Genomic DNA, 26968 nt, shown 5'->3' with positions numbered 1-26968 from the left:
AAGGTGCTTGAAGACTACTGTGTGGAGAGCTCGTGAGAGCTGAAGTGTTAATTTAAGGGGGGAGCTATCTCTGCTGAGGTTGATCAACTGATCTACTCTGGGTTTTGATCCCAGTTGCTCATTGAACAAAAAATTATTCAATATGCATTTTTCATAATTTTTATTAAAATAACATTTTGTTTTGGATTGAACACTATTTTGGTTGTTCTTTAATAGTTTTCCAGACTTTCCCTCAGAACTGTCAGTGAACCCAACCTGCAAAAAATCAGTTATTCATCCTGTTCTGTTCCATTTGGGCCTACAAATTACCTGAATTTTATGGTCACTAAAAAGTGACTGAAAGTTCATATAGCATCATAACCCATAAAAACAAATGTTGATGGGCAAAGCAAAAAGGGATATAGACCCATCAAATTAGTGCAAAATACCTGCTGATATAATTCAGGGTCTCTGTTGTCTGGTAATCTGGGAAAGTGTGGAACCAGAAGTCAATGAATCAAAACTAGTGCATATAAGGGCTCATTGGTGGATCAAACAGACTAAGAGGATGCGCTTTTCCATTGAACACTCAGTTTTGGGGTTAGTAAAAATAAAATATTTTTTTAATGAGAAAGTTGGATGAGGTGAAGCAAAGGTGGACATTTGCTGAATGAAAAAAGATGAAGGGGAGTATCATTGCTGCCACCGGTATCTTCTGGAACTCCAGAATCTACCATAATATTGTTGAGTCTTTGTTGTCCCGATCTTGAGAGAAGGCCTGATCAGATTGGGCCAGAGAGATAATATTGCTATCTCTACTGGCTCTGGCTGAATTCTGTCCTTCAAGCCTTTGTCTTTTTTCTTCCCCATTGTATTCATTTTCTTTCTTACCTCTCTTGTTTTTAACTCCTGTGTAATGAGAATGACTCTGCTGTGTTTTGCAGAGTCTATATGTTTTGCAACACTGGTGTAAGTCTGTGCCAGACAGGCAAATAATAGCAATTCCTTAAAGATTCTGATGCTTATACGGGTTTGCCAGGTCTTTAAATGGTTAATAAGGTCAAGTGCCATAACTGTATTTTCCAGGAATGAGCTTGCAAGTCAGAGTCAACACCAGGGGCAAGTTGAATTTTTTCTCTAAGCTGTTCTTTTCTCTCTTGTATTGTGTTAGTTTTGTTTTCTAGGAAACTGGATTGGATTCTTATAACTTTTCTTTTCTTCCCACGCCCCCTTCCTCCCCCGCCCAAAATAAGGCCGTTTTTATCACTTAAACTGTTAGATGAGGCAGGGGTTCCTTATAAAACTCTCCAAGGGGGAAAAAAGCTTTTAAAATGAAAGTCTTCATGTATTTCTGCACTTTTAACAAAAGGTTATACAAAGTTTTGATGACCCCATGTTACAAAGCAAGCTGAGTTATCTGTATATCACATCCCAAACTTTGTTTAATACTGTTTAGTACTGGACAGTGACAGGGTCAGATTAACACTTGAATTCTTTGTGCCCATATATTCCAAGTTAATAGAGAAGCTATACTGGTGATGACTTATATCGCTTGGAGGATCAATTTCAGGGTCTTGAAAGGTCAGTCATCCTGTGATAGCTGGTTATCTGAAAGGCACACTGTTCTTTCCATGAATCTTGGTTTTTGTCTTACACTGGATAATTCTTACTACTTCTTGTAGTAACTCTCCAGAGTTGTGGGCAAATTAGTGGCATGAAATGGCTTGGATACAGATGACTTGATCTAATCCCACCACAGTGACCTAATTCAGGCCTGTAATAAGTTAGAAAGTTCCTCTTTAGCCAGCAGTTCCCTTTAGATTTCTTTTGCTACAACTGCATGCAAAGTGAGCCTCCAAAGGTGGGGGGAAATGATGAGGCAAACTTTAGGAAAAAATAACCTCAGTTCATCCCTCTGGGGAAGAGGACCAGCTTGTACAGCAGTGTTAGTGTCTGGTGTAGACTTCCACAAATCCCTAAATATTTTATTACCCAGTGAAACTATTAACTTAACAACATTTCACATACTTTCTGTATAGTTCTTGAAATAAATCCACACGATGTCTAACGGAAGTTTCCCCAGGAATTAAGGAACTGTCTGTCTCTGCGAAGGTTTAGAAAGCTGTAATTGTCACAGATCACGGTTTCTTTTCCCTTTTTAGAAGCACAAAGCTGTATTAAAACTTCAACACAAGTTCCATTTAAAGTAGAAATATTTGAAGTTGATAATATAACTACATTCTAATACAGGCCATTTCTCTTGCACCATGTGAAAGACCCATATAAACTACAATACTGGGATGCCAGACATGCATAGTAGAATGTGGGAGGGTCTGGTGAGAGAATATCTTTGTGGGCAAGGTGCTTGTTGTATGGACTAAGACTTTTTTCATGGAGTATTGTGTGCCTTTTTGTAAGGAATAGTATTGGGGCTAATTAAGTACTAAAACTAATAGTACACTTATTGAGACATCTTTGCTATACCAGAGCTTGCCAGCACGTGTGCCTCATCTATCTTGTCTTCAGTTGCAATTTGCAATCCAATTTCCTTCTTTGACAGGGGTATTAGCCTGGTAGGTAGGATGGAAGCAGTACCACATGGGAAAAACTTTCTACTTGCTAGCTATAGAGAGATAAGTCATGGAACAGTCTTCTAAGGTGGGAATTCTTGTCATTAGAGGTTGCCAGTAGAGGTGGGTGACAACCTGGGAAGCAGTGATAATGAGATGGTAGATTTCAGGATCCTGACCAAAGGAAGAAAAGAGTAGTAAAATACACACCTTGGACTTCAGAAAAGCAAATTTTGACTCCCTCAGAGACCTGATGGGTAGAATCCCCTGGGATGCTAACGTGAAGAGGAAAGGAGTCCAGGACAGCTGGCAGTATTTTAAAGACGACTTATTGAAGGCACAGAAAGAAACCATCCTGATGCGTAGCAAGAGAGGCAAACATGGTAGGAGACCGGATTGGCTTACAGAGGAAATCCTTGGTGAACTTAAGTACAAAAAGGAAGCTTACAAAAAGTGGAAACTTGGACAAATGACCAGGGAGGGGTTTAAATGTATAGCTCAAGAATGCCGGGGGGTTATCGGAAAGGAGAAAGCACAATTGGAATTGCGACTGGCAAAGGATGTGAAGGATAACAAGAGAGGTTTCTACAGGCATGTTAACAAGAAGAAGGTGATCAGAGAGGGTGTGGGGCCCCTACTGTATGAAGGAGGTAACCTAGTGACAGATGATGTGGGGAAAACTCAAGTACTCAATGCTTTCTTTGCCTCTGTATTCATGGACGAGGTCGGCTCCCAGACTAAATGCGCTAAGTGATGCAAGATGGGATGAAGATGGACAGCCCTTGGTGGGTAAAGAACAGGTTAGGAACTATTTAGAAAAGCTAAACATACACAAATCCATGGGTCTGGACTTAATGCATCCGAGGGTACTGAGTGAGTTGGCAAATGTCATTGAGCAGCCTTTGGTCATTATCTTTGAAAAGTCATGGAGATCGGGAGAGATCCCGGATGATTGGAAAAAGGCAAATGTAGTGCCCATCTTCAAAAAAAGGAAGCATGACGATCCAGGGAACTATAGGCTGGTCAGTCTTACCTCGGTTCCTGGAAAAATCATGGAAGGGATCCTTAAGGAATCCATTTTGAGGCACTTGGAAGAGGGGAAAGTGATTCGGAATAGTCAGCATGGATTCACAAAGGGCAAGTCGTGCCTGACCAATCTGATTAGCTTCTATGATGAGGTAACTGGCTCTGTGGACATGGGAAAGTCAGTAGATGTGATATACCTTGACTTTAGCAAGGCTTTTGATACGGTCTCCCACAATATTCTTGCCAGCAAGTTAAGGGAATGTGGATTGGATAAATGGACGGTAAGGTGGATAGAAAGCTGGCTAGAAGGCCGGGCCCAGCGGGTAGTGATCAACGGCTCGATGTCAGGATGGCGGTCGGTTTCTAGTGGAGTGTCCCAAGGTTCGGTTCTAGGACAGGTTTTGTTCAGTATCTTTATTAATGACCTGGATGAGGGGATGGATTGCACCCTCAGCAAGTTTGTGGATGACACTAAGGTAGGGGGAGAGGTTGATATGCTTGAGGGCAGAGATAGGGTCCAGAGTGACTTAAACAAATTGGAGGATTGGGTCACAAGAAATCTGATGAGGTTCAACAAGGACAAGTACAGAGTCCTGCACTTGGGACGGAAGAATCCCAAGCATTGTTCAGGCTGGGGACCAACCAGCTAAGTAGTAGTTCTGCAGAAAAGGACCTGGGATGAGTTACAGTGGATGAGAAGCTGGATATGAGTCAACAGTGTGCCCTTGTAGCCAAGAAGGCTACATAAGAACGGCCTTACTGGGTCAGACCAAAGGTCCATCTAGCCCAGTAGCCTCTCTGCCGACAGTGGCCAGCACCCGCTGCCCCAGAAAGGGTGGACCAAAGACAATGATCAAGCGATTTTTCTCCTGCTATCCCTCTCCAGCCTCTGACAAACAAAGGCCAGGGTCACCATTTTTATCCCCTGGATAATAGCCTTTTATGGTCCTAACCTCCATGAAATTATCTAGCTTTTCTTTAAACTCTGTTATAGTCCTAGCCTTCACAGCCTCCTCTGGCAAGGAATTGCACAGGTTGACTACACGCTTGTGAAGAAGAACTTCCTTTTATTAGTTTTAAACCTGCTACCCATTAATTTCATTTGGTGTTCTCTAGTTCTTCTATTATGAGAACTAATAAATAACTTTTCTTTATCGGCCCTCTCCACACCACTCATGATTTTATATACCTCTATCATATTCCCCCTCAGTCTCCTTTTTTCTAAACTGAAAAGTCCCAGTCACTTTAACCTCTCTTCATATGGGACCCGTTCCAAACCCCTAGTCATTTTAGTTGCCCTTTTCTGAAGCCTTTCCAAGGCCAAAATATCTTTTTTGAGGTGAAAAATGAACAGATTGCCTGTCTCCTAGAACTGGAAGGGACCTTGAAAAGTCATTGAGTCTAGTCCCCTGCCCTCAAAGCAGGACCACTACCATCCCTGACAGATTTTTGCCCCAAATGGCCTTCTCAAGGATTGAACTCACAACCCTAGCTTTAGCAGGCCAATGCTCAAACCACTGAACTATCCTTTCTGCAAATAGCATATTAGGTTGCATTAAGAGGAGCATTGCCAGCAGATCCAGAGATGTAATTATTCTCCTTTATTTAGCTCTGGTTAGGCCACATCTGGAGTATTGTGTCCAGTTCTGGGCCCCCCACTACAGAAAGCATGTGGACGCATTGGAGAGGGTCCAGCGGAGGGCAACCAAAATGATTAGGGGGCTGGAGCATGTGACCTATGAGGAGAGGCTGAAGGAGTTGGGTCTGTTTAGTCTACAGAAGTGAAGAGTGAGGTGGGATTTGATAACAGCCTTCAACTTCCTGAAGCGAGGTTCCAAAGAGGATGGAGAAAGGCTGTTCTCAGTAGTGACAGATGGCAGAACAAGGAGCAATGAGTCCCATTGACTAGATAGAAAGATTAACTTAATCTATATAAATGCCTCTGGAACCCCATAACATCGAGTCTCTAATCCGTGAATTAGAACTCATTTACAAAACTTTTCTTAAACAGTACGTGGATATGTTCTCCTACTACAAAGTTAGAATTTATAATACCTAGTCCATGATGAGATATCTTTGACTTGTAATTAATTAATTTTAACAATCTTCAAAAATTATTTTTATTAAATTTGCCCTACGAGGTAACACGTGTACAAGTGAAACATGGTATTGCTTCAAGAAGTGCCTCTACTTCCATTGAGCAGGTATGAAAAATTTGTTCTCCTTCAACGTGTTAACTTCTCTGCTGAAGTCCTATTCAGACTTCAGGTAAAAAAAAAAAAAATGAACTGTATATTTTTACTCTTCTTGGAAAGAAAATGTATGAAATGTATGAAAATTTGAATTTTGTTTAATGATAATTACCGGAAACATGTTACTGTTATTTACAGAGAATACCTTAACTGAGAAGTTACAATACAGTTGTAGCAGAGCCTTGCTAATTTTAATTTGTTTTCCTAAACTTCACCTTCTGTAATTCACTTAAAGAAATCAACAGATTTTGTGTATAATAGAGACTACATAGAGTTAGTGTAGTGATGTATTGCTAAGATAGTTACCTTAGTCTTCAAATATATCATATTTACTTAGTAGGCTACTGTATTAAAACACACTCATTGGCTGAACAAAGTTAACTTCGATGCATTATACTCTTTTGTATATTGTTTTTGCTAATTCACACAAATTGAGAAATATACAATTCCAATAGAATTAGCAAGGTTCTGCTCTAAGTCTTTTCTGAAAGCTTCATGTGACTTAAGATCAGTTACAGAAATTGTGGTGCTTGTTGGAGTTCTCATAAAAGCTTTGTGATAGAAGGAATGCTGATTAAATTCTTATCATCCAGTAACTGGCTACTGCTTAATGAAGTCAGCTGCAGAGAATTAAGTAGAATTGTTTCATAGGCCAACATTTTATTTGTAATCCCTAAAGTGGCTAAATTGAGATGGAACAGGGTTTTTCCCATGCTGTACAAGTTTTGATGCAGTTTTCCCTTCTATATCAGCATATCAGAGGTAACTTCATGAAAATAATCTGTGCACAAAAGCCTCTGTCTGGAATGTTCATCTCCATAGCACTGGAAGATAATAGATCAAACTTTAGAGTCCATCAGTTATTGAAATAGCTCCATTTCTCTCTCCTCATTACAAATAAACCCAAACTACCCCATTCCAGCTGCCAAATATTTCTACTTTCCTCTGTTCCCCCTTTCCCCCCACTGTAATGTACTGCTTTTCTGAAGAGAACAATTTCTGATTAGCTCCCAGTTCCTCGTATTTCTCAGTAATCAGGCTCCACGTTACTCCACTCCTAAATTCTTCTCCATCAACAAATTCCAACTGATTTCCCAAATGCTAAACACCAAACTAAGTATTGCTGTACTTTAGTGACAAGTGACTGCTGCTGTTTAACTTTCATACACTCAGAGTTCTGCACTTTTAGTGCCTGGGCTGCTATTCCTCACTTCTTGAGTGTGGGCAAGAGTGAAAAACTGAATAAAAAGCATGGATGAGGTGTATCCCTAAAGTCTTCTATATAATGTGATTGTGCAGTTGTGAAAATGCATAATATAGTGTTTTGCCAGTAGGCTACACAGCTCACTCTGTGTAGTATAGAAAGTCATCTTCCAATATTTGAGCTTGTCCACTTTTCTCTTAGGAATTCTTTAGGAGTAACGAGTGACCCCTAGGAGAATTGCAGGAATATGAGAAGTGTATGCCTTGGTTGAAACAGAGGCTTTTGTGAAGGTGATTGGCATTTATAACTTCTAAACTGCACAGGAGATGTCACATGTGACAAGTGCTTTCTTCTGTGCAATCTATCTAGATTTGAGATATTCAGGTCTTTCAATAGTAGGGCAATAAACCACTGAGGTTTAGGAGTTCCAAATGGCAGCTGCTGCTTCCTGCAAGCTGCCTAGCATGCTACCATCACTGAGTGCTTCCATTTCTTTTGCTTGCCCAAACATATATTAGGGAGGCGAATCTATAAGCCTGTCCACATTTGAATATAATTTTGGCCAAGCCATTACAATATTACAGCTGTTTGCATCAGTGAAAGCAGAACTCTTCAACTATACTATTTATATACTTCTTTTAGGGATTTAATCTTTTTAAGTGTTGCATATGCATCTCTTGCAGCTTCTACAATTCATTAGAGCACTGGAATATATTGTTTGGTGAGATCTGTTTAATTAACGTAAATCTACTTAAGTTGAGGCTTTCGATTTTTAGGTTTCAAATGTGGTAGAGGTTATTACCGTATATGACCTTTTAAACAGTGTGTGTGTGTGTGGGGGGGAGAGTTGAGGACTACTGTAGAAACTGTATAAAAATGAGTATATAGGTACAGATGCATACTGATTATTAATGTATGTACACACAACATGTAACTTTAATATTGAGACCTGCATGGACAATTCCTTTTACTACATAACATCAGTTCATGGATACAGAAAGTAAGCAGGACAAACTAGAAGTGATGAGGATAGAAAGCAATATCACTGAGTGTAACTGACGTATGGTGGGATGACTGAAGCCAGAAATGTTTACACTGAGCTGTATATACTATATAGGATTGGAAGAACAGGGCAAGAATTTACACAGCAAGTAATATAAAATCTGATAATGAAGAAAAGCATGGAAATATATTGGCTCAGTAATAGAGAACAAAAGCAAAGCAAGCTCATCTGGCCTAGAATGAGATCAGACACACACAATTTCTGGATCTATTATAAACAAAAGACAAACTATATTTAACAACCTAGATATTGCTGCATGTCAAGCACTATTAAGCATGGATTTCCTAGATTACTCCACAAACAGAAAAGTAAAGAAGCCATCCAGGATCATGTATTTGCTAACAGGAATAAAAGTCAGAGGAATACAGCCATCTAATCTTATGTTCTAATAACTAACTTCATATGTACCTATGATTAGAAGGCATCATATTGAAAGCCAAACTTCAGAAGAGGCACATTATATACTTAAGTAATACTTTCCTCTGCTTGTGATAGACAGACCTAATATCAAGCAAGGGAGTTGAATAATTTTTCTTAACTTTAATGTAAAAACTGTGTTGGCTAAACATCTTATTGTTTGTATTCAAATGCTTGTGTCCTTCCCAATTCGATAATTAAATGTTTCTTTTTCATCAGTCCTCCTATATCTCTGAATCTTATTCAGTGGCCTAATATGAGAGTCAGGTCAATAGACTAATGTTTTTTGCAAAGCTCTTGAGAATGCATGACATCATCAATAATATCTTAATCATATTAAACTGAATTTGGTTGCACAGAGACCTGCTTTGTCATTAAAAATGATTCAAGTGACATATTGCATATGTTTGAAAGAGATAAATAACAAAAGGTTTAAATATTATTTTGAAAAACTGTACAAATCCCTATAAACTTTTATAAGTGGATTTGTTTGAAGACCTGAATTTTAATTGCAGGAAAATTAAGTAGTTTATTCAAAGACATAATCTTTGTAAAAAGTCTGAGGGTTAGCTGTGTTCGTCTGTAACTTTAAAAATAATGAGCAGTCCTGTAGCACCTTAGGCTAAGTCTAAACTGCACCCCTCAGTCGACAGAGGGATGTAAACGAAGCACTTCGAAAGTGCAAATGAAGCAGGGATTTAAATACCCTGCACTTCATTTGAATAATCGCATCATGGCGCTGTTTCAAACAATCACCATTTTGAAACTGAAATCGCAGTTTAGATGTGGTTTTTTCAACAACGGGGCGATTTTTTCAAAAGATCCTGTACTCTAAAAAATGAGTACAGGATCTTTCAAAAAATCACCCTGTTGTTGAAAAAACCACATCTAAACTGCGATTTCAGTTTCGAAATGGTGCTTGTTTGAAACAGCACGACGATGCGGTTATGCAAATGAAGTGCAGGGTATTTAAATCCCTGCTTCATTTGCACTTTTGAAGTGCTTTGTTTACATCCCTCTGCTGACAGAGGGGTGCAGTTTAGACGTTGCCTTAGACTAACAAATACATTGTGAGTGTTCATAGGTAAAACCTACCTTATCAGATGACCTTTGTAGTTAGTTTTTTTACTGCAATTACTAAATACTAAATTCAAAGGTCATAGTATTCAGTAAAATCTGCAGCATTAACTGTATGTGAGAAAATTACATTACTTTAAATAATGCTCTCAAGAAACCCAGCCTATATTAAAAGAACTTTATTATAGTTGGAAAATCAAAGGTACGAAAGTTAAGAAGTAAATATTGAAGTTGTATGTCTGTCTTGGACTGGAGCATGCTCACTTGTAGTCTGGAGATGGTGTATGCATAGTCCAGTGAGAAATAGGAGTGATGATAAAAGATAAATCATCTTCAGTTTCTCTAATGAGGGAGGGTGTGCACAGTCTGGTCACAAGTACGAATTGGGAGACTTAAATGTGCTCAGTGAGAACAAACATTTTAGAGATTTTAGATGATACATGCTATCAAGGCCATACTCAGCATGTGTGGACTGTGATTTCTCAAAAGCTTATACTTGGATTCTCATGGGATGAAAAAAGGCCCTTCACAAAAAGGCCAACACTTGTCAATTTTATATTCCTGCTCCAAAGCACAAGGGCATTAATCTAAAAAGAAAGCACAAATATTAAAGATTTTAAAATATGGGTAAAACTACTTTCCCCCTGCTGCCATCTCAGAAAAAGCTGAACAATTTTAGATAAAACCTTCCAAAAATGTGTTGTCGAGGCAGACACTCAGCATGGAAGAACATTTCAGTATATGTGGTTAATTAGACAAAAAGTTATAAACTGGTAAACAGGGTTTCATGAGAAGGGTCAGGCAACCATAATAGGTGTTGTCATCAGTCCTATATATTAAGGTAGCATAGGGCATTGTAACTTATATACATAGTATTGCTTCTTTTGAGATGATCTACATCCTAGTTTATCTCAGATTGAAGGCAGCTATTATGTGTCTGAGGTTCTAGGTTAGTGGTTTCCAAATTGTGAGGTGTGCCCCTCCAGGGATGCATGAAGGAGTGTCTGTGGCTGGGCCTAGTCCAGTTCCCACAAGGAGGTAGGAAGGGAGTGCTATGTGGGCATAGCTGTGGCTCCTGCCCCACTCTTGGCCCTTGCTTCATTCCTGGTCCTGATGCAGTTGCGACTGATTCCAGATTGGAGGTAGGAATTGGATACGTTCTTTTACTCACAAGAGGGGGTTGCAAGTGGAAAAGTTTGGACATCACTCTTCTAGGTGGTGTGCGAAGGTAGAAATTATTGCCTTTTTGGTTAACTTTTAGGCGTTTAGGCGATTACTGAAGTGCTTATATGTTGTCTTGGAAGAATTAGAGTTTTTTTTATTGGCAAATGTCAGTAAGTATTGATTTCACTTCACCCATAAGCTGTTGGGGGAGAGGGGGAATTCCATCTAAAATAATCAGACTCCATGGATAAAATAAGAGAAATTCTGCTTGAGAACTTAATGTTTGATTTAAGGATATTTATTTTGTATATTTTGACATGTGGTGTTGACAGGTTGTGTTTTAAATGGTTATAAATTGAGAATTCTTGAATCTCAGATCTGTCTTGAAATTTTCTGAGCCCCTCCTACAACTGTGAATTTAAATAAATAAATAAAAATTGAAACATGCTTAAAACCCATATGTTTTGGGTTATGAAAATTTACATAGAAATAGAGAAAATGCTTAATAATAATAATCAGCATTCATCAAATTATAAAAAGAACTACCAGGTTTAATTAACTGCAAAACATATTCTGAATGTTATATGACCAGAGTACTAGGGATGTTTAAAAATTGTATAACTGGTTAATCGTGTCATCTGCACAATTAATTATAAGAGTTAGCACTGCCGCAGCATGGGTAGCTCCTGGGACCCCGTGCCAGCCCAGCTCCTAAATGACTTTTAGTGCAGAGCCTGCAGTGGGGATAGCTCCTAGGACCCAGTGTGAGCTGGGACTGAGCCAGGCTGCTCAGACTGAGCTTAATATTTATGTAATTTAAAGTATTTTAATAGTTAAACTTAAGCCTTAGTATAAATTGTCAAATGAAATAATTCTAAACTGAGATTTTTGTAAAACATTTTTCTTCTGAATTTTTATCTACTGTGTTCCTATTACTATTATAAAATGCCCGTACAAGCTGCACCCCTCTAGTCCAGAACTCTCTGATCCGGAAACATCCACTGTCCAGAATGATTTTTAGTGAGCCAGATGTCCACTATTCATGGGAGTGGCCAAGTTTAGTGCGATCCCATAAAGCTTGTTTACAGCCACCAGTCCTGGCTCCCAGTGTTCTATGCTGTTGTTTAGCTCTAATTTACCCCTACATGTCCTCTAACAGCCCAGTAAGCCGGGGACATTTTGGTAATGCTGCTAGACCAAGGGTGGGCAATAATTTTTAATGGCTTGGGGGGGGGGGGGGAGGAAGGGAGGAAGAGCCCTCCAAGATTTTGGCAAGTGGCCAAAGGCCACATTTCTACTGAGGGGGTTTGGGATCTTGGACTGAGGTTGGGTGCATAAGGGATCTTGGGGTAGGAGACTGGGTGCAGGAGAGGGTGTGGAGTTTGGGTGAAGGAGGGGGTTGTGATCTGGTGCAGAGTCCAGGAGAGGATTCTGGCCTGGGGGAGGTCTGTACGAGGGGGTGCAGGGTCTGGGAGGAAGTTGTGACCTGGGGGAAAGGGGTACAGAGAGTTTGGGTGGTGGCCTGGGGCAGGTAGTTGTGGGGGGGACAGGCAGAGGGAAGAGAGCGGAGGTGCCAGAGGCTGGCTCTGGCTGGGAGGCACTTACCGAGGCAGCTGCCAGTCAGCAGCCCTGCAGGATCCTGAAGGCTGTAGACCACCTGGCTCTGCTTTAGGCTGGGTGAAGGAGTAAGGGAGGACAGTGAGGGAGGAGGCTTCATCGGCCTGCCACCAGCAAAATATCTCAGCTGCTATTGGTCAGAAACTGGCCAGTAGGTGCTGAGAGATTTTGCTGAGGGGCAGGACAAAGTACAAAGCCTCCCTTCTTGCTCCCAGAATAAAGTAGCCACGTTCAAAGTGGCTGCCACTGCACTGCACTTAAAGGTCCCAGCGAGGCAGCCACGGGCCAGATCCAGTGGCTTGGTGGACCGGATCCGGCCGCCCCTGTGCTATATAATATTGACTTCCCGAGGTATGGAAAATTCTGTGATTTGGAACCAGTCAATTATCATGCTGAGGAATTTGATTGATGTAAACAGTACAAAGCTATTTGTTCAAAGAAAAGTTAATGACACTGATTCATAATTGAAGTTACTTTATACACATCACTAATTTAGTGGGAAAAAAAGTCCATGTAGAATAGGCATATGTACTATTAGTCAGAAATAGTAAAACAAACCCACAGTTTTTGAGAAGCATGCTTTAGCCTTTCGCATAATTATTTCATGATTCTAAAATTTTTTTCCAGAAAAGTGCTCTAGTTTTTTTTTTTTAACTTTGAAAACTACAGTATCTTTGGCATCCATTAGAAATGATTGCTTAAATTCTAAGTAATTACATTTTGCACATTCATTTAAATCTCATAATAAACCTAAAATTCAAATATTAATATTAATCAGAGCAATAGATTAGATTTAAATGCAGCTTGGATATCTCTGTAGTCCAAATTGATGGTCAACTGATTTGAACCTGAACAATTCTGAGCTATATGATTAGAATATTTTAAATTTGTTGTTAGCAATTAATCACTAAGGTGGGATGAGTCCTTGTGTTAGTGGAAATCCGAGTTTCAGCAGTATTAGTCAAGTTTGAGGATTACTAATTAGTGACAGAGGGACCAAAAGTAAAGGAGTGTGTAAGCTGGTCTACCTATATGAAAAAGGTTTACCTATTGTTTCATATTCACCACTTTGATTGTATGTCTGTGGAAGTGTAGACTCTTCTCCAATCTTGAAAAATTACTGTCATTAAATTATACCCTATGACATATAATCACTTGAAGTATACACATTACATAATTTAAATATCTTTTATATAACATGTAGTGTAGTGCCTTAAGATTTTTCTTCATTTTTTTCTTTTTTTAGCAAATCATAGACTATAGTATTTTCAGAAGACTCCAAAGGTTTCCTTTTGAAATCTTTACCTTTTACACAGTAATAATATGTCCAATATTTTGATCTCTAGTAGTTTTATTCATGGATTGAATGATGTTTTCTGCTGCAAGAAATAAGGAGAAATAATGACAAGTTTTCTCATTTCATAGATTGCTTTTTTGAGTTCTGTAGGCAGGTATTTGCAGGTGGGGATATTTGTGAATGCAATTCATTCTGGCTATATTTGGCGCGCAACAGGCTCTGTCCATTTTTATTTAGATTTACCTATATGCCAAGTAATTTTGGGATCTGCTCAGAAAGAAAGCTCATTGAATTGGAGTTTTCTACTTAAGGGAGTCTCAGAAGTAATATTGAGTTGACGTATCTCCAGCTTTATCTTTTTAGTAGCAACTTTCTTTTGTAAGAGCTGAAGGTCAGGTGTGTGCTATTATTTGAACCAGTTCTAATGCTGCTAGTTGTGCACTTGTTTTGGGGGGTCAGTCTGCTCTTTGAGTGACTTGGTCTAAAGAGGGCTACAAAGATATTTTTATTTGAGCCAATTTTGATGCTGCTGTTCTTGTGCTTTCCATTGCAGTCAATCTGCCCTTTGAATTAATTGGCCAAAGGAGGACAGCAGAGAGATTTGACTGCTGAAAGTGTGTTATCCAGTACTAAGAGGAGAATTGTTAATTTCTTTTATGATCAACATTGCTTGAAATAAGGATCTGAAATGATGACAGTCTTTTCGGACACATTGGTCAACTCAGTAATGCTCAAATTATACGTCACACATACTAACTTTTGTTTTTTCTTCTTTTTAGCTGGTTGGTGGAGAGTTTGATCTAGAGATGAACTTTATAATCCAGGATGCGGAGAGCATAACGTGCATGTCGGAGCTTTTAGAACACTGTGATGTAACATGCCAAGCAGAAATCTGGAGTATGTTCACAGCCATTCTGCGTAAAAGTGTCCGTAATTTACAGACCAGCACGGAAGTTGGCTTAATTGAACAGGTACTGCTGAAGATGAGTACGGTGGACGACATGATTGCAGGTATAAATTACTGACTGTCATGTATAACGGTACTGTTTTTGGACATTCAAGTATTGCAAGCATAGTAATTATTTATATTTCACAAGCAGTAAATTATTTGATTAGTATTGATACGTAGTCAAGTTCTAAATCAACTTTTATGGGCAAAGATTGTAAAATACTCTGTTTCTTAGAATGAATGTTGAAATAGTTCATTTAGCATGCCCGGTCTTTTTAAAATGAAAATAGATTACAGCCTGATCTTAGTGATTAAAATAAGACCACTTTCAACGTCTCATAAGAGCATCTGACACTTATTCTCAGTTTCTCAAAAAATTAATTGCTATGAATTATACAAATTGAACCATTATTATGACCATCTTAAATAGTAAAGAATACATTATTCTTTATGATAAACCCAAGAACACTAGAAATGTTCATATTCATTGAATATTGCATTAAGCTGTATTGAGCATTTTTGTACTTCAGTCTTTCCTTTCCTTTTAAAATATCTGGTCTTTATAGCCTCTTTTGAAACTTTGTCAGGTGTCTCATCCGTTTTTAATCTTTTCTTTGAGTATTCCCTATGTTTCCTTCTACTAAAATATAGCATGCTTTATTGGCATATATATGAGAACTTGTGAGTCTTGGATTACAGAAGAGGTTGCCTGTGTGAGGCTTCCAGTTTATTCATACCCTCAGTATCTGGAGATAATTCTGTTTTCTTAGTTGAAAGCAATCATTGGTTAGAAGGGGTAGGATAAGTTTATACTTTTAGAATGTGATTAGTATGATTTGCAGAACTAATTTTTCACTCACTACAGTTGTTGGGGAAGTTCAGGAGAAATTCAGAGCGCCATTTTCATCAGAGGAAGGTTTTGATCTAAGTACGTTAGAGTGGTGCACCTGACCAAAAAAGTGAATTTTTGAAGGATTGAAGAGTTCTTCTTTCCATTAATTCTAGCTGTTACACATATACATTGTTATTTTTAATACCCAAGTTTATGTTGGCTGCTTTACAGAGAAGTAAAAGTATGGTACAAGTGAACAGGAAATTTGAGTCTAAATTTAGATGGGAGTTCATAAGCAAGAAAGCTATAATCAAGAGAGAAATTAGGGAAAGTATGATGGTTACAGTAGTGTCCAAATGTGTTTATTGAGAGTTGTGCATCTTGGGTGGGGGGTTTGTAAATATAAAATTATATGTAATACTATATTTTTATAAATCATCCGATTCAGCCTGTTCCAAGTAAATGGTTTTGGGAGGTGCTTAGCACATTTTGGGTACTTGTAAGTATGTTTTAAAATAGTAAATCACTTGCTTTTTTTCAATCCGTTGATGACCCTTGTACTGTGTGGTGTGAAGAACCACAAACTCAAGCAGTAGCTTATCAATATAGTCACACAACCAAAGATGTGACTTATCAATACAGTCACGCAGCCATTAAATATACCCTGTGACCAACCTTTCAAAGAGTTAAAAGGGTACATAAGGAAAAGGGCAATCAAGTTCCACCTGTAAAGGGCATTATATAGTAAAAACTCAATTTTTTATTTCTAGCCTGAAACATTGGGAAAAAACAGTGCAAAAAGTGTAACATATGTTAAAAAACCCTGCTCCAGTAAGAAAGCAAAAAGCCATTAAGTTCACCATGTTCCAAATGGTCTCAAGGGTAACTCTGAAGCACATTAAACTATGGTGATGCCAACATCATAGGGAAAGAATGGAAATTGCCTAAGAATAACTGCTGATGGCAAAAGTCAATGCAATGTTTTGGATCTAGAAACAGATGGGAGTCAAAAGACTCATGAGGTTGTAAATGCTAATGAAAGGCTGGCATCCTTCATCAATAAAGGGAGTGAACTTCTACTCAATTTTTCTAAGAATGCATTTTCCTTCTTATTAGCATCATCTCAGAGTTTTTGAGAGAGGACTCAGGCAAGTTTTTTTCACTCTGTTCCTATGAAAGTAGGAGAGAGAAAACTACAGATCTGATTAAAAGACAAGAGTATCACAGTTTTGATGTCACTGCAGTTTGGAATGTACCAGTCACTAATAAAACCTCTGCATATGTGCTGTTCAACAGAATTTGAGAGAGATGTATGCATGGATGAGACACCTTTCAGACCTCGGAAAGGGAGGAATAGAGACCACAATTAATTTCTTTGCTTCCTCTCCAGCTTTTGCAGATATACCACTACCACTTCATGATCAGTGATGGCATTGACTACTAACACCCACCAAGTTAATTAAAATGGGTACCTTACAGCTGATCATCACCACAAGAATACTGCCTTACAATAACTAATGCCCTGTGCTTTACTCAGGCCCAAAGCTAACTTGACTGATGTAGGGATCAAGGATGACAGGATGACTCAAGATGGTGCCAGAGGTGCATTGCTACCACCATTCCTATCTGCTTTCCAAACTAGTCAGGTGAAAAATGTGATGGTGTAGTAATTGTTTGTTTCCAAGCATGCAGTAAGGATCTTTTGAACTAGGACCAAGCCACTGCTTAGTTCTAGGAAGCTGATACAGCTCTCTTCGAAAAAGTCACATTTGCCAGTGATGGGCCTAATATTTCCTAGCTGGTATTTTATCGTCTATAAAGTACATGTATCTTTGCAGCTTTTTAACTATGGCACTATCTCAGTACTTCCTGAAATGCTGTGATCAAAGTTAGGTGTAAATCAAGTAGAAAACATTACTGTCTGAACATGGCATAATGTAGATAATCTACAGTAAGTCCCAGTTCACATGCTCAATACACAGAGGAAAAGCTGACTGCATCTGAGTGGAGGCAGTTCAGATACCTGAGACAGCCATCTATTTGAAGCATTTCATTTTACAGATGCTATGGAAGAGGAAATAATATCTTAATCTTTGACAGCTTCTGAATGGGAAAACATTTCTCTGCCATCAGTTGCATTCAAATGTGGGACAACTGCCATTGGTATATGTCTCCTTCCTGGAAACTTTGTATAGAATTCTGAATTAGTTTGAGGATTATACTACAGAAAAGGATGTTGAGCCATTTTATCAGTGGTTGAGGGCAAAAAATTACTATAACAATTAGATAGATTACTGGAAGATAGTTTAATAGCTATAAACTTCAGAGCACTCTGGAAATAGAGATCCTCAAATTTTAGGGTAAGAACTAATGAAACAAGTCTTATGATCCAGCAGTTTCCATAGGTAGTATAATCCCAAATGAGAGAATTTGATGGAACATGAGGTGTCCCCTGCCACCGGTCCTGAGTCAGCTGGCCCTTGCCTCTGGTCTTCTCTACCCCGTACCCTGGGCTGCTATCGGCAGCCGTGATTTTCTAGCCCTGCACTTTTGTGCTTCCCCAGCTCTGTGCTGCTGCGAGTGGCTGACATTCTCCAGCCCCCGACTCGGCACTGCTGCAGGTGGCTGGGCTTCTTCAGCTCCCAATCCTGCACTGCCTTAGGCTTCTGGGGTTCTCTAACCCCACGTTGTCACAGTTGGCCAGGTTTTCCTGGCTCCGTGCTGCTTTGGGCAGCTAACATTCTCCAGTCCCCGACGCCATGCTATTGTGGGTAGCCGGCTTCTTTAACTCTGGCTCCATGCTGCCATGGGTGGCCAAGGTTCCCTGGCTTTGCACTGTAATGGGCTGCTAGGGTTCTCCGAGCTGGTCCCAGCACTGCTTTTGGGCTCTGTCTGCACTGCCACTGGCCCTGGATAGGCTCCTGGCACTCCTGACATTAGGCTTCTGGTCCAGGAGCATTCATGCTGAACCACAGATGTTTCTGAACCAGAGAGTACCAGTTTTTAATGGTGCATCCTGTAACAAGATTTTGTTTAAGTTAATTGGTGTTTTCTAGCCTAATTTATCATGCAAACTACAGTTTACAGTTGCCATTTTTCCATCAAGACCCATTTCATCTCCAGGAGCTCAGGTGTTATGCTGCAGGTTGCTAGGTTGTTCAAAAGTTGCTTGAAATGAATTTTGAACACTGATGATATTACTATTTTTAAGCAAAAGTTAAACTAAAGCTGTTCCCACCAGTACAGCTATAGGGGCAGCTGGGCTGCTAACAATTCCCTCCACCCTCCGGAAATATATCATTCTGAAAACAATGGAAACATTTGGTTCCTTCCCAATTCCTTGGCCAAAGTTTAGAACCTGATTGCCTTATCAAATTAAAGTTAAACTTCGTACCTAGTTGGCAAAGCTTGGTTCCTAAGCTTAAAGATGCCCCACATAGTTCCTTCTGAAGTTGCCAATGCCTTTCATGCAAATGAACTAAGAAGAGAAGTGCCATGTTATCTCTCTTGTCCAGATGCTTTGCTCAATGTTACTTCAGAGACAACTGAGCTATTTTAAAGTTGAAGCTTCTCCATACATGGCTAAATTGGGGTTCTTTCAGTTGTTCTTATAGAGTAAATATAAAATATTAAATGCAGTTATGGTTGCCAACCCTCCAGGATTGCCCTAGAATTACCAGGAATTAAAAATTCATTCTTTGATTAAAAATACGCAATGTGGTGAAATCTATAGCAATACACCCTTCTAAAATTGGCAGCCCTAAGTAGTTTGATAAATGCATGTGTAGTAGGAGTTACTGTATGTAAAACCTGTTAAATTAGTTTTTATTAAATGCATTAAAATAAGGAGAAAAGGCTTCTGTCTTCCCTCTGTAAGTTCATTTTTAATGTCTTATTTACAAAATGAGACTAGATACAGGCTAAACCGGTGTGGTATTCTTATGACTTACTGTAACCACTGCTGGGGAGATTTGAATCTGGGACCTCTTGAAGCTTAGTTTTAGAGCTTCTACAACTTAAGCTATGAAGCCAGGTGGTTCTCAGTTTAGATTGTAGAGCTCCCTTGTTCTTATATCTCTAAGTGGTCTAAGTGCCACTACATGGGACAGTGAATCACACTAGGTGTGTGGGTTATATTAGTATGACAGAAAATGACAAGAACCTTGGAAAAACCATGATTTTTTGACTTTGTCATTCTCTCTAGTGAGTGGATTCGTACGGTATATTTACCAAGTATGGATCAATTTTTTCAGATAATACTTGTGGTATGTAAGTCCCAAGATTTATTAATCAAAAACCACAAAAGAAAAAGGTTGAAAAACAAAGAAGTTAATCTAATTCCTTGTAACGGGAGTTTGTAGTAATACCAAAAGAAAGGTGGCCCAAGAGTTTTTGTATTTTAAGGGCATTCTTCTTTTATTTATCACTTACACATTTCTGGGCTTGAATATTCAGGAGATTCTGCTCCAATGTATGTGGTGACAAAGCGTCTTTAAATTTGAATAAAAACGCTGCAGCTAAGCTCGAGTAAAAGAGGAGTGAGGAAAATAATTTTGATTTTGTAATAAAACCAGCTTTTTTGAAAAGCTCTGTATTGGCAGTTTGAACAGAAATGTGCAATTTGCCATGGAGAGTGTACCTGGCTATATATGTATTTGATGGTCCAGTGAATATCTGTGTTAATTTTGTAACCATAAGGATTTAAAAAAAATACTCTGCACACTTGTAGTAACTTGAATGGCAAAGAATTTTAAAATTTTATCTGTTCTGTTGGCACTGTAATATCATATGCATCAAATAGTAATAAATTTTGAGGTATATTCTGCCCTCTACAAATACAATTGCACAATTAAAAAAAACTTAGAAGGTGGTTAAGGTTGCAAAGTTGAGTACTCAAAAATAAAGGCCAAAATTGATCTCAGTGTCAACTCTGCCTCTTTCTGTATAATTCAGACACAAGGGGTTCTTAATTACCAGCTCAAATATTGTTGTTTCCTCAGGACTTCGGTCATAATCAGGGTTCAGGCTAGATGGTATGCAGTGAATGAGGCTGAACATTGATTGGACATATATGTGGAATCCCATAAGATGAAGAGACTGTATACATTGCTTACAAACTAAAATATTTTTTTGTTTTCCCATAATACTCGCTTCACAGAGATATCCTGGATACCCACTCTCAGAATCATAGGTTTGGAAGAGACCTCTGGAGGTCTAGTCCAACCCCCTCCCCAAAGCAGGACCAACCCTAACTAAATCATTCCAGGCAAGACTTTGTCAAGCTTGGATTTAAACTCCTCTAGGGATGGAGATTCTACCACCTCCTTAGGTAACCCGTTCTAGTGCTTCACCACCCTCCTAGTGAAAATTTTTTTTTCTTCCCCCTAATCCCTACCTCTTTGTTCTGCCATTTGTCACTACTGAGAACATCCTCTCTCCATCCTCTTTGGAATCTGTCTTCAGGTAGATAAAGGCTGCTATCAAAACCCCCCTCACTCTTCTGTAGACTAAACCAAGCCCAAGCCCTCAGCCTCTCCTCATGAGTCATGTGCTCCAGCCCCCTAATCATTTTGGTTGTCTTCATCTGGACTTCCTCGAGTTTATCCACATCATTTCTGTAATGGGGGTGGGGAGCAGAATGAGATGCAGTACTCCATGTGTTGCCTCACCAGTTTGGAATAAGGGGGAATAATTACTTCTCTATATCTGCTGGTAGTGCTCCTCCTAATACACCTTAATATGCCATTAGCCTTGGCTACAAGGGCACACAGTTGACTCACATCCAACTTCTCATCCAGTGTAATCCTGAGGTCCTTTTCTGCTGAACTGCTGCTTAGACAGCTGGTCCCCAGCCTATAACAGTGCTTGGGATTCTTCTGTCCCATGTGTAGGACTCTGCATTTGTCCTTGTTGAACCTCATCAGGTTTCTTTTGGCCCAATCTTCCAATTTGTCTAGGCCACTCTGGATCTTATACCTACCCTCCAACATATCTACCTCTCCCCCTGGCACTCTTGCAATAAACATTTTTTTAAAACCCTCTTAGCTAATTTAAATTGAATCTATAGGCAGGAAAAGTAGAGACATCATTATTATTATTATTATTTTTAATAACCTGGGAGCATTCAGATCCTATAGTGAAAGTAGCCATGAGTTCCTAGATGGATTTTTTTAAAATTTTTATATGTATTCAGTGACTAAACTTGTACTTCATGAACAGTCCACATGCAACCTGTGCACTAAATGAGGTCTTATTCACTGTATTCTCCAGTTTATTCAAGCAGAGCTATCATCTGCTCTTTCAGTGGTACAAATTCAGAGCAAATCCATTGGATTCAGTGGATATTCTCATTGCTCATACGGTATTTCAAATACTATTTCAAGTTTCTGTACCTTCCTTCTGAAGTATAAGAGCAGGTTTTTAAGTACATACCACAGTAAGAGTATTTTTAACTGCCCTCAAACTAACACATGACTAAAAAATGTTTAGTCACATTTTCAGAAAAAAATAATTCCTGGACACAAGATATGAAAAATTTCAGCTTAGAAAGTGACTTTGGTATTTAGTAACAACGAAAAAAGGCTAGCTAGAGAAAATGTTTAGGTGTCTCTTAGCTGTAACTGGTTCTATATCCTATGTCTGTAATGAAAAATGTTCTGGTAAACTAACAGGGAAATACGGTTAACTTTCTTAGCATCTCAGAAGCTATATCCCAGGCTGCTTTCTGTCCCCAGACCAGCCATGGAATCAGGACCGTTGTTTTTTGGAGATAAAGGACAATTTTGAATTTTTTTAGAACAAAGAAGGTTATGGCGAAGGAGATATCTGTCTGGTAAATTAGGGTTAGGGAAGAAGCATGTCTAAAACGTTGGCGGAGAAGGATCCTAGTTTACCTTAATCTGTTTGGTCTGAATCCTCTGTATATTGGAATATGTTCCTTGAAATTAAAGTAACTTTTTGTATTTTCTCTCTGAAGGCCATAGCTTACAGCGCCTTCCTCCTGCTATAGTGATCTCTGTGGACACTAATAGCAATTCTTAGAAATATGGGTTTTTGAGGGAAAAGCAAAGAGAGCATGGAAAGAACCAAGATTCCCCAAACCATCCAAATATTTAAAATTAGTGTAAATATTTCATTTTTACATAAGTCTAAAAACTGTTTATTAATCTTGAATGTTACTTCTCTGAAAAGTGAATTTTTTTTTCCTATAACCTATACAGGTTTCTTGGTTTTTGAAATGCTCTAATGGAGGATGTGTCATCTATTAGTCATTATATAGCAATCTTCATCATTTGTAGTGATGAACTTTAGCAGTGCCTCTTTTAACCTCATTGTTTGGCATTGAATCTAAAACTTTCATTTTTGGGTACCAAATTAAAAGAAGAATTCAGAGAAATAAAAATGCAAGATTATATGTACATCTCACACATACTAAATCATACTACAAGATGAATGAGGTAGCACCCTAAAATGTGCAAGACAAAGATGATAAACATTCAACAATAGGTTCCTAGCCTATTGTGATAAAACTGCAAACATAAAAGATTGTTTTTGTGTACTTATTTACTGTTTTGTTAAAGTATTATGTGATCATGTGTTTCCTATACAATCATTTATGTGTAAAGATAGACCACCTTGAAATCATATTTTGTTATACAATAGTTAAGGAACCAGTCTGAATAAAGCTTACTTTTAATTAAATATTCATGTCCTGCTTGTACTTGCAAATAATTTCTTTGACAAACAGTGTAATTCAAAGTTCAGAATAACTTTATTTTCCTTTGAAGATCTTCTAGTTGATATGTTGGGGGTTCTTGCCAGCTACAGCATCACTGTAAAGGAGTTGAAGCTTTTGTTCAGCATGCTTCGAGGCGAAAATGGAATCTGGGTAAGCTGCGGCCAGATAAAATATTAAGTGTCAGTGCATTAGTGCTTGAGGTTAAAGTAACTTGTCTCTAGAGGCATATGAAATTGAATTTTTATGTTAATTGAATTGTTTAAAAGTTGTGGTGTTTTTTTTTTTAAGTTTTAGGATTAATTTACTGGTTTCTCTGAATGGTTAATATAGCTACATAATATCATTACTAACTGGTTGCCTTGACATTTCTACAATTCTTCTTTAACAGCCAAGACATGCAGTTAAGCTATTGTCGGTCCTTAATCAGATGCCACAGAGACATGGTCCTGATACCTTTTTCAACTTCCCTGGCTGTAGTGCTGCAGTAAGTTTTTAACCAAAACACTTCTATTTTTGGGAACAATAAAATTGCTTTATTACATGCTTTACTTTATCAGGATTGGAAATCTTTCTTAATAATGAAATGTGGAACATATTACTCAGTATAATTTTCCCAGAATAAGGCTAGGCCTTAATGTTTAGCAAGCTTGTCAGAACTGGAATAGCACTGAGGTGACACCAGATCCCAAGGCACTTAATGTCAAAAGTAAAAGGAGATTATTTCTTACATGAGATGTATTGGAAGAGGAGAGGTATGTGGGGAAACTTTTTTTTTAACTAGAAAGTTTACAATAATAGTAAATGACTAAAACGAGGCTGATACTACAGTCAGTTTAAACATGTGTGTGTGGGGTATGTAAACATTCATATACATTTATGATAGTGATTCCCTAGTTCTAAATTTTATCATGTGCCTTTAATTGCCTCACCAGAAATAGTGTCCACTGATTCATCTTACTTGAGACTACCGCTAATATTTTTAAAAAACAGCTTGCTAGACAAATGCTCATTTCCCCCCACCCTAAACTGTGTACTCTGCTTTTCCAACACTCTTTAAAATACATCTGCCTGACTCCCTGGACAAGCAATTTTTAGCTTTGGACAGGGTCAAAGTGGAAAATCCCACGCACCATCATGGCTTAAACTGGAAGTTGCATGTGAGTGGAAAGAGAGAATTCTCAGTAACCAGCAGGATTAAGCACTCACTTCTAACTATAAAAATGTGGTACTTTTATTCAAGTAAAGTAGTTTATACAGGCTTTATGGCACTCTGAGATGTTTAAGTTGGACTAAATGTAACTTAGATATATAACTTGATAGGCAAAAGAATAGGAATAATGATGCCAATAATATTTTTCATAAACTCTTAACATTAGTATGCTATGTATAATACAGAAAAAATAAACATTATGGTGTAGAGTATAAAATTTTTTTGTATAAGATGATCAGTGTAACTCATTTGTGATTCTGAGTGATGCCCAAACCAAATCCCTAATGATAAACACTTTACTCCATGCAGTTGTGTATACTTATTCTCTCTATATATTTGTACATATAGCATTACACATTTTAGATATATATAAATGCTGTATATGTAATATTACCCACAAAAATAGATTAAAAGAACATTTGTAAAGTTGAGCACTCAAATTAGGAAATTCAAGAATTAAGGTAGCATATATGTGTACAATAAAACCTGTGTTATCTGGCATGCTTGGGGATTAGGGCTTTCCGGTTATCTAAAAATTCCAGTTATCTGAGGGTTCCGTCAATCTAGGAAAAAAACAATGGACAATAATAGTAAAACTCAAGTTTTTAATATTGGTAGTTTTGTAGCATGAGGCAGTTAGTCTCACATTTCTATTTTGAGTTAAAGATGATTAGTACTACTTCAATAAAAAATTAAGTCAATTGTGGTAAACCAAGCCAGGCCTGTGCGCCTGAAGATGTGACAGTATTGTGACTGAGGGCAATGCCAGTTAACAAAGTTTTCTGGTTAACAGAGTGCCGGATAACAAAGGTTTCACTGTATATGCCTTCTGGATAGTCTTTACTTACTTGATGATTATATACTTTTTCTCCACAAGGGCCCTTTCTCATTCAATGCACAAAGTGGATGCTACTCAATAAATGAGCAGCCAGCTATTAAATATTGTTTTATGCTCCTTATTCAGTATGGCTATGTCGACACAGCAGTACTATTTTGGAATAATTGATGTTATTTCGAAATAACATAGTCCACGTCTACACACACATAGTTATTTCAACATAGTGTCTAAATAATGTTGAGCTGGAGGACTGCTTACTCTTACTCTCTAACCCTCATTGTACAAGGAGTAAAGGAAGTTGGGGGGGGGGGGAGTGCTCTAGTTTGAAATAACTGCTGTGTAGACAGCACCAAAAAATGAAATAAGCTATTTTGAATCAAGCTATGCAATTAATGTAGCTCAAGTTGCGTAGTTTATTTCGAGTTTAGCCATGCCCTTACTGTCCGAAGCCTACATTATTCAGCTGCTCTAAATTTAAGTATGTATTAATTTGCTCTTGGGCTTGGCTATGGTGCTCATCCATATGATGTCTAAGTGGTTCACAAACATTTCACAAAACCTCTGAGTTGAGATGATATCCTGATTTCATAGATGATGAGGTGAGAGAGATGAAGTTCAGAAATATGCACTGATACTGGGAGCCTCGTTTGAGATGTCTAAGAACTGATTTTTCAGTATGTTCAGCATTATATAATCTTTTGTGTGTCCAAACCATGTTTCATGCTGACTTTAATTGCAGCTCTAAGAGCTCAGCACTTGCCTAAATTAGGCTCCAAAGTCTCAAGCTCTGCACCCAGAAAATTAGGATCACATAATAAGTGACCATCAATGAAACATTTGATTTAATGGAGTTGCTTAGGAACTGGCTCAGAGGAGCTTCATAACAGAGAGCAGGGAAAGAATCTAGTTCACCAGAGCAGCATTTAACTGTCCCAAACATCCTTTCTCTTTTTGCAAATCTTTACCTCTCTACACATACAATATACCTTCCAATTTTTGCAACAGAAATTGAATAAAACAGCAGTCCTGCGCTCAGCAGCATCTTTCACTGAAGAACCATGATTCGTCCCTAGAGTAGATCCAGTTTGATAACCACATGAGCAGATTTTAAAAAAAGCAAAATGAAAACACATGCACATATCTTCAGAGGGGATGATATTAACACCCTCATTGTTAACAATCAGGGTTAGAACCAAGGGTGAGTTGATTAAAATCACTATAATAGGGCACATCTAGACTACATTTTAATTTTGAAAGAGGATATTCAAATTCCCAGGGAATTCCGATCACTTTTTTGAAAGTGGGTCTCTTGAAAGCAAAAGTCGTCTGGATGCAGTTTGTTCAGACCTACCCCCCTCTCCCCCACTTTTTTGAAAAACTGCTCTTCCTAAAAAAGGTTTACGCGTTTTTTCAAAAAATGTTTTTCTGAAAAAAAGCGTCCAGACTCCTTTCGCTTTTGAACAATCTGCTTCCAAAAAATTCTTTAAAAAAAGATCCTCTTTCGAAATTAAAATGTAGTCTAGATGTACCCTATGTAAAAAACTTCACTTTAAATAAATTTTAATAAACTTTTTTATTTGAACTCAGTTTCTAAAGAGAAGGGTTTTCTCATTGGGTGATGTAAATCACCATATTTTTGTGATTTTTAACTAAATAGAGCCTTCACACTAGATTTTGTACATCTTTTGTTATTTTGGATAGTAAAGCACTATAACTATATGCTTTTATTCAAGCA

General features: G+C 38.2%; 1 protein-coding gene across 16 annotated transcripts in view; it reads left to right on the top strand.

Moving 5' to 3' along the window:
- Positions 1 to 26968, top strand: part of NBEA (neurobeachin) — a 748862-nt gene that overhangs the window by 70363 nt on the left and 651531 nt on the right. For all 16 annotated transcript variants that reach the window (XM_075919178.2, XM_075919174.2, XM_075919172.2 and 13 more), the window contains exons 2-4: positions 14446 to 14677; positions 23235 to 23335; positions 23574 to 23669. In XM_075919178.2, the coding sequence (XP_075775293.2) occupies positions 14446 to 14677; positions 23235 to 23335; positions 23574 to 23669 (429 nt within the window). The remainder of the gene's footprint in view (positions 1 to 14445; positions 14678 to 23234; positions 23336 to 23573; positions 23670 to 26968) is intronic.

The sequence above is a fragment of the Pelodiscus sinensis genome, chromosome 1, assembly GCF_052426305.1.
Source record: "Pelodiscus sinensis isolate ZL-2025 chromosome 1, ASM5242630v1, whole genome shotgun sequence".
In the NCBI taxonomy this organism is placed as follows: domain Eukaryota; kingdom Metazoa; phylum Chordata; order Testudines; family Trionychidae; genus Pelodiscus; species Pelodiscus sinensis.
Note: the sequence above shows the minus strand (reverse complement) of the source record. Positions and strands in the feature narration are given on the sequence as shown.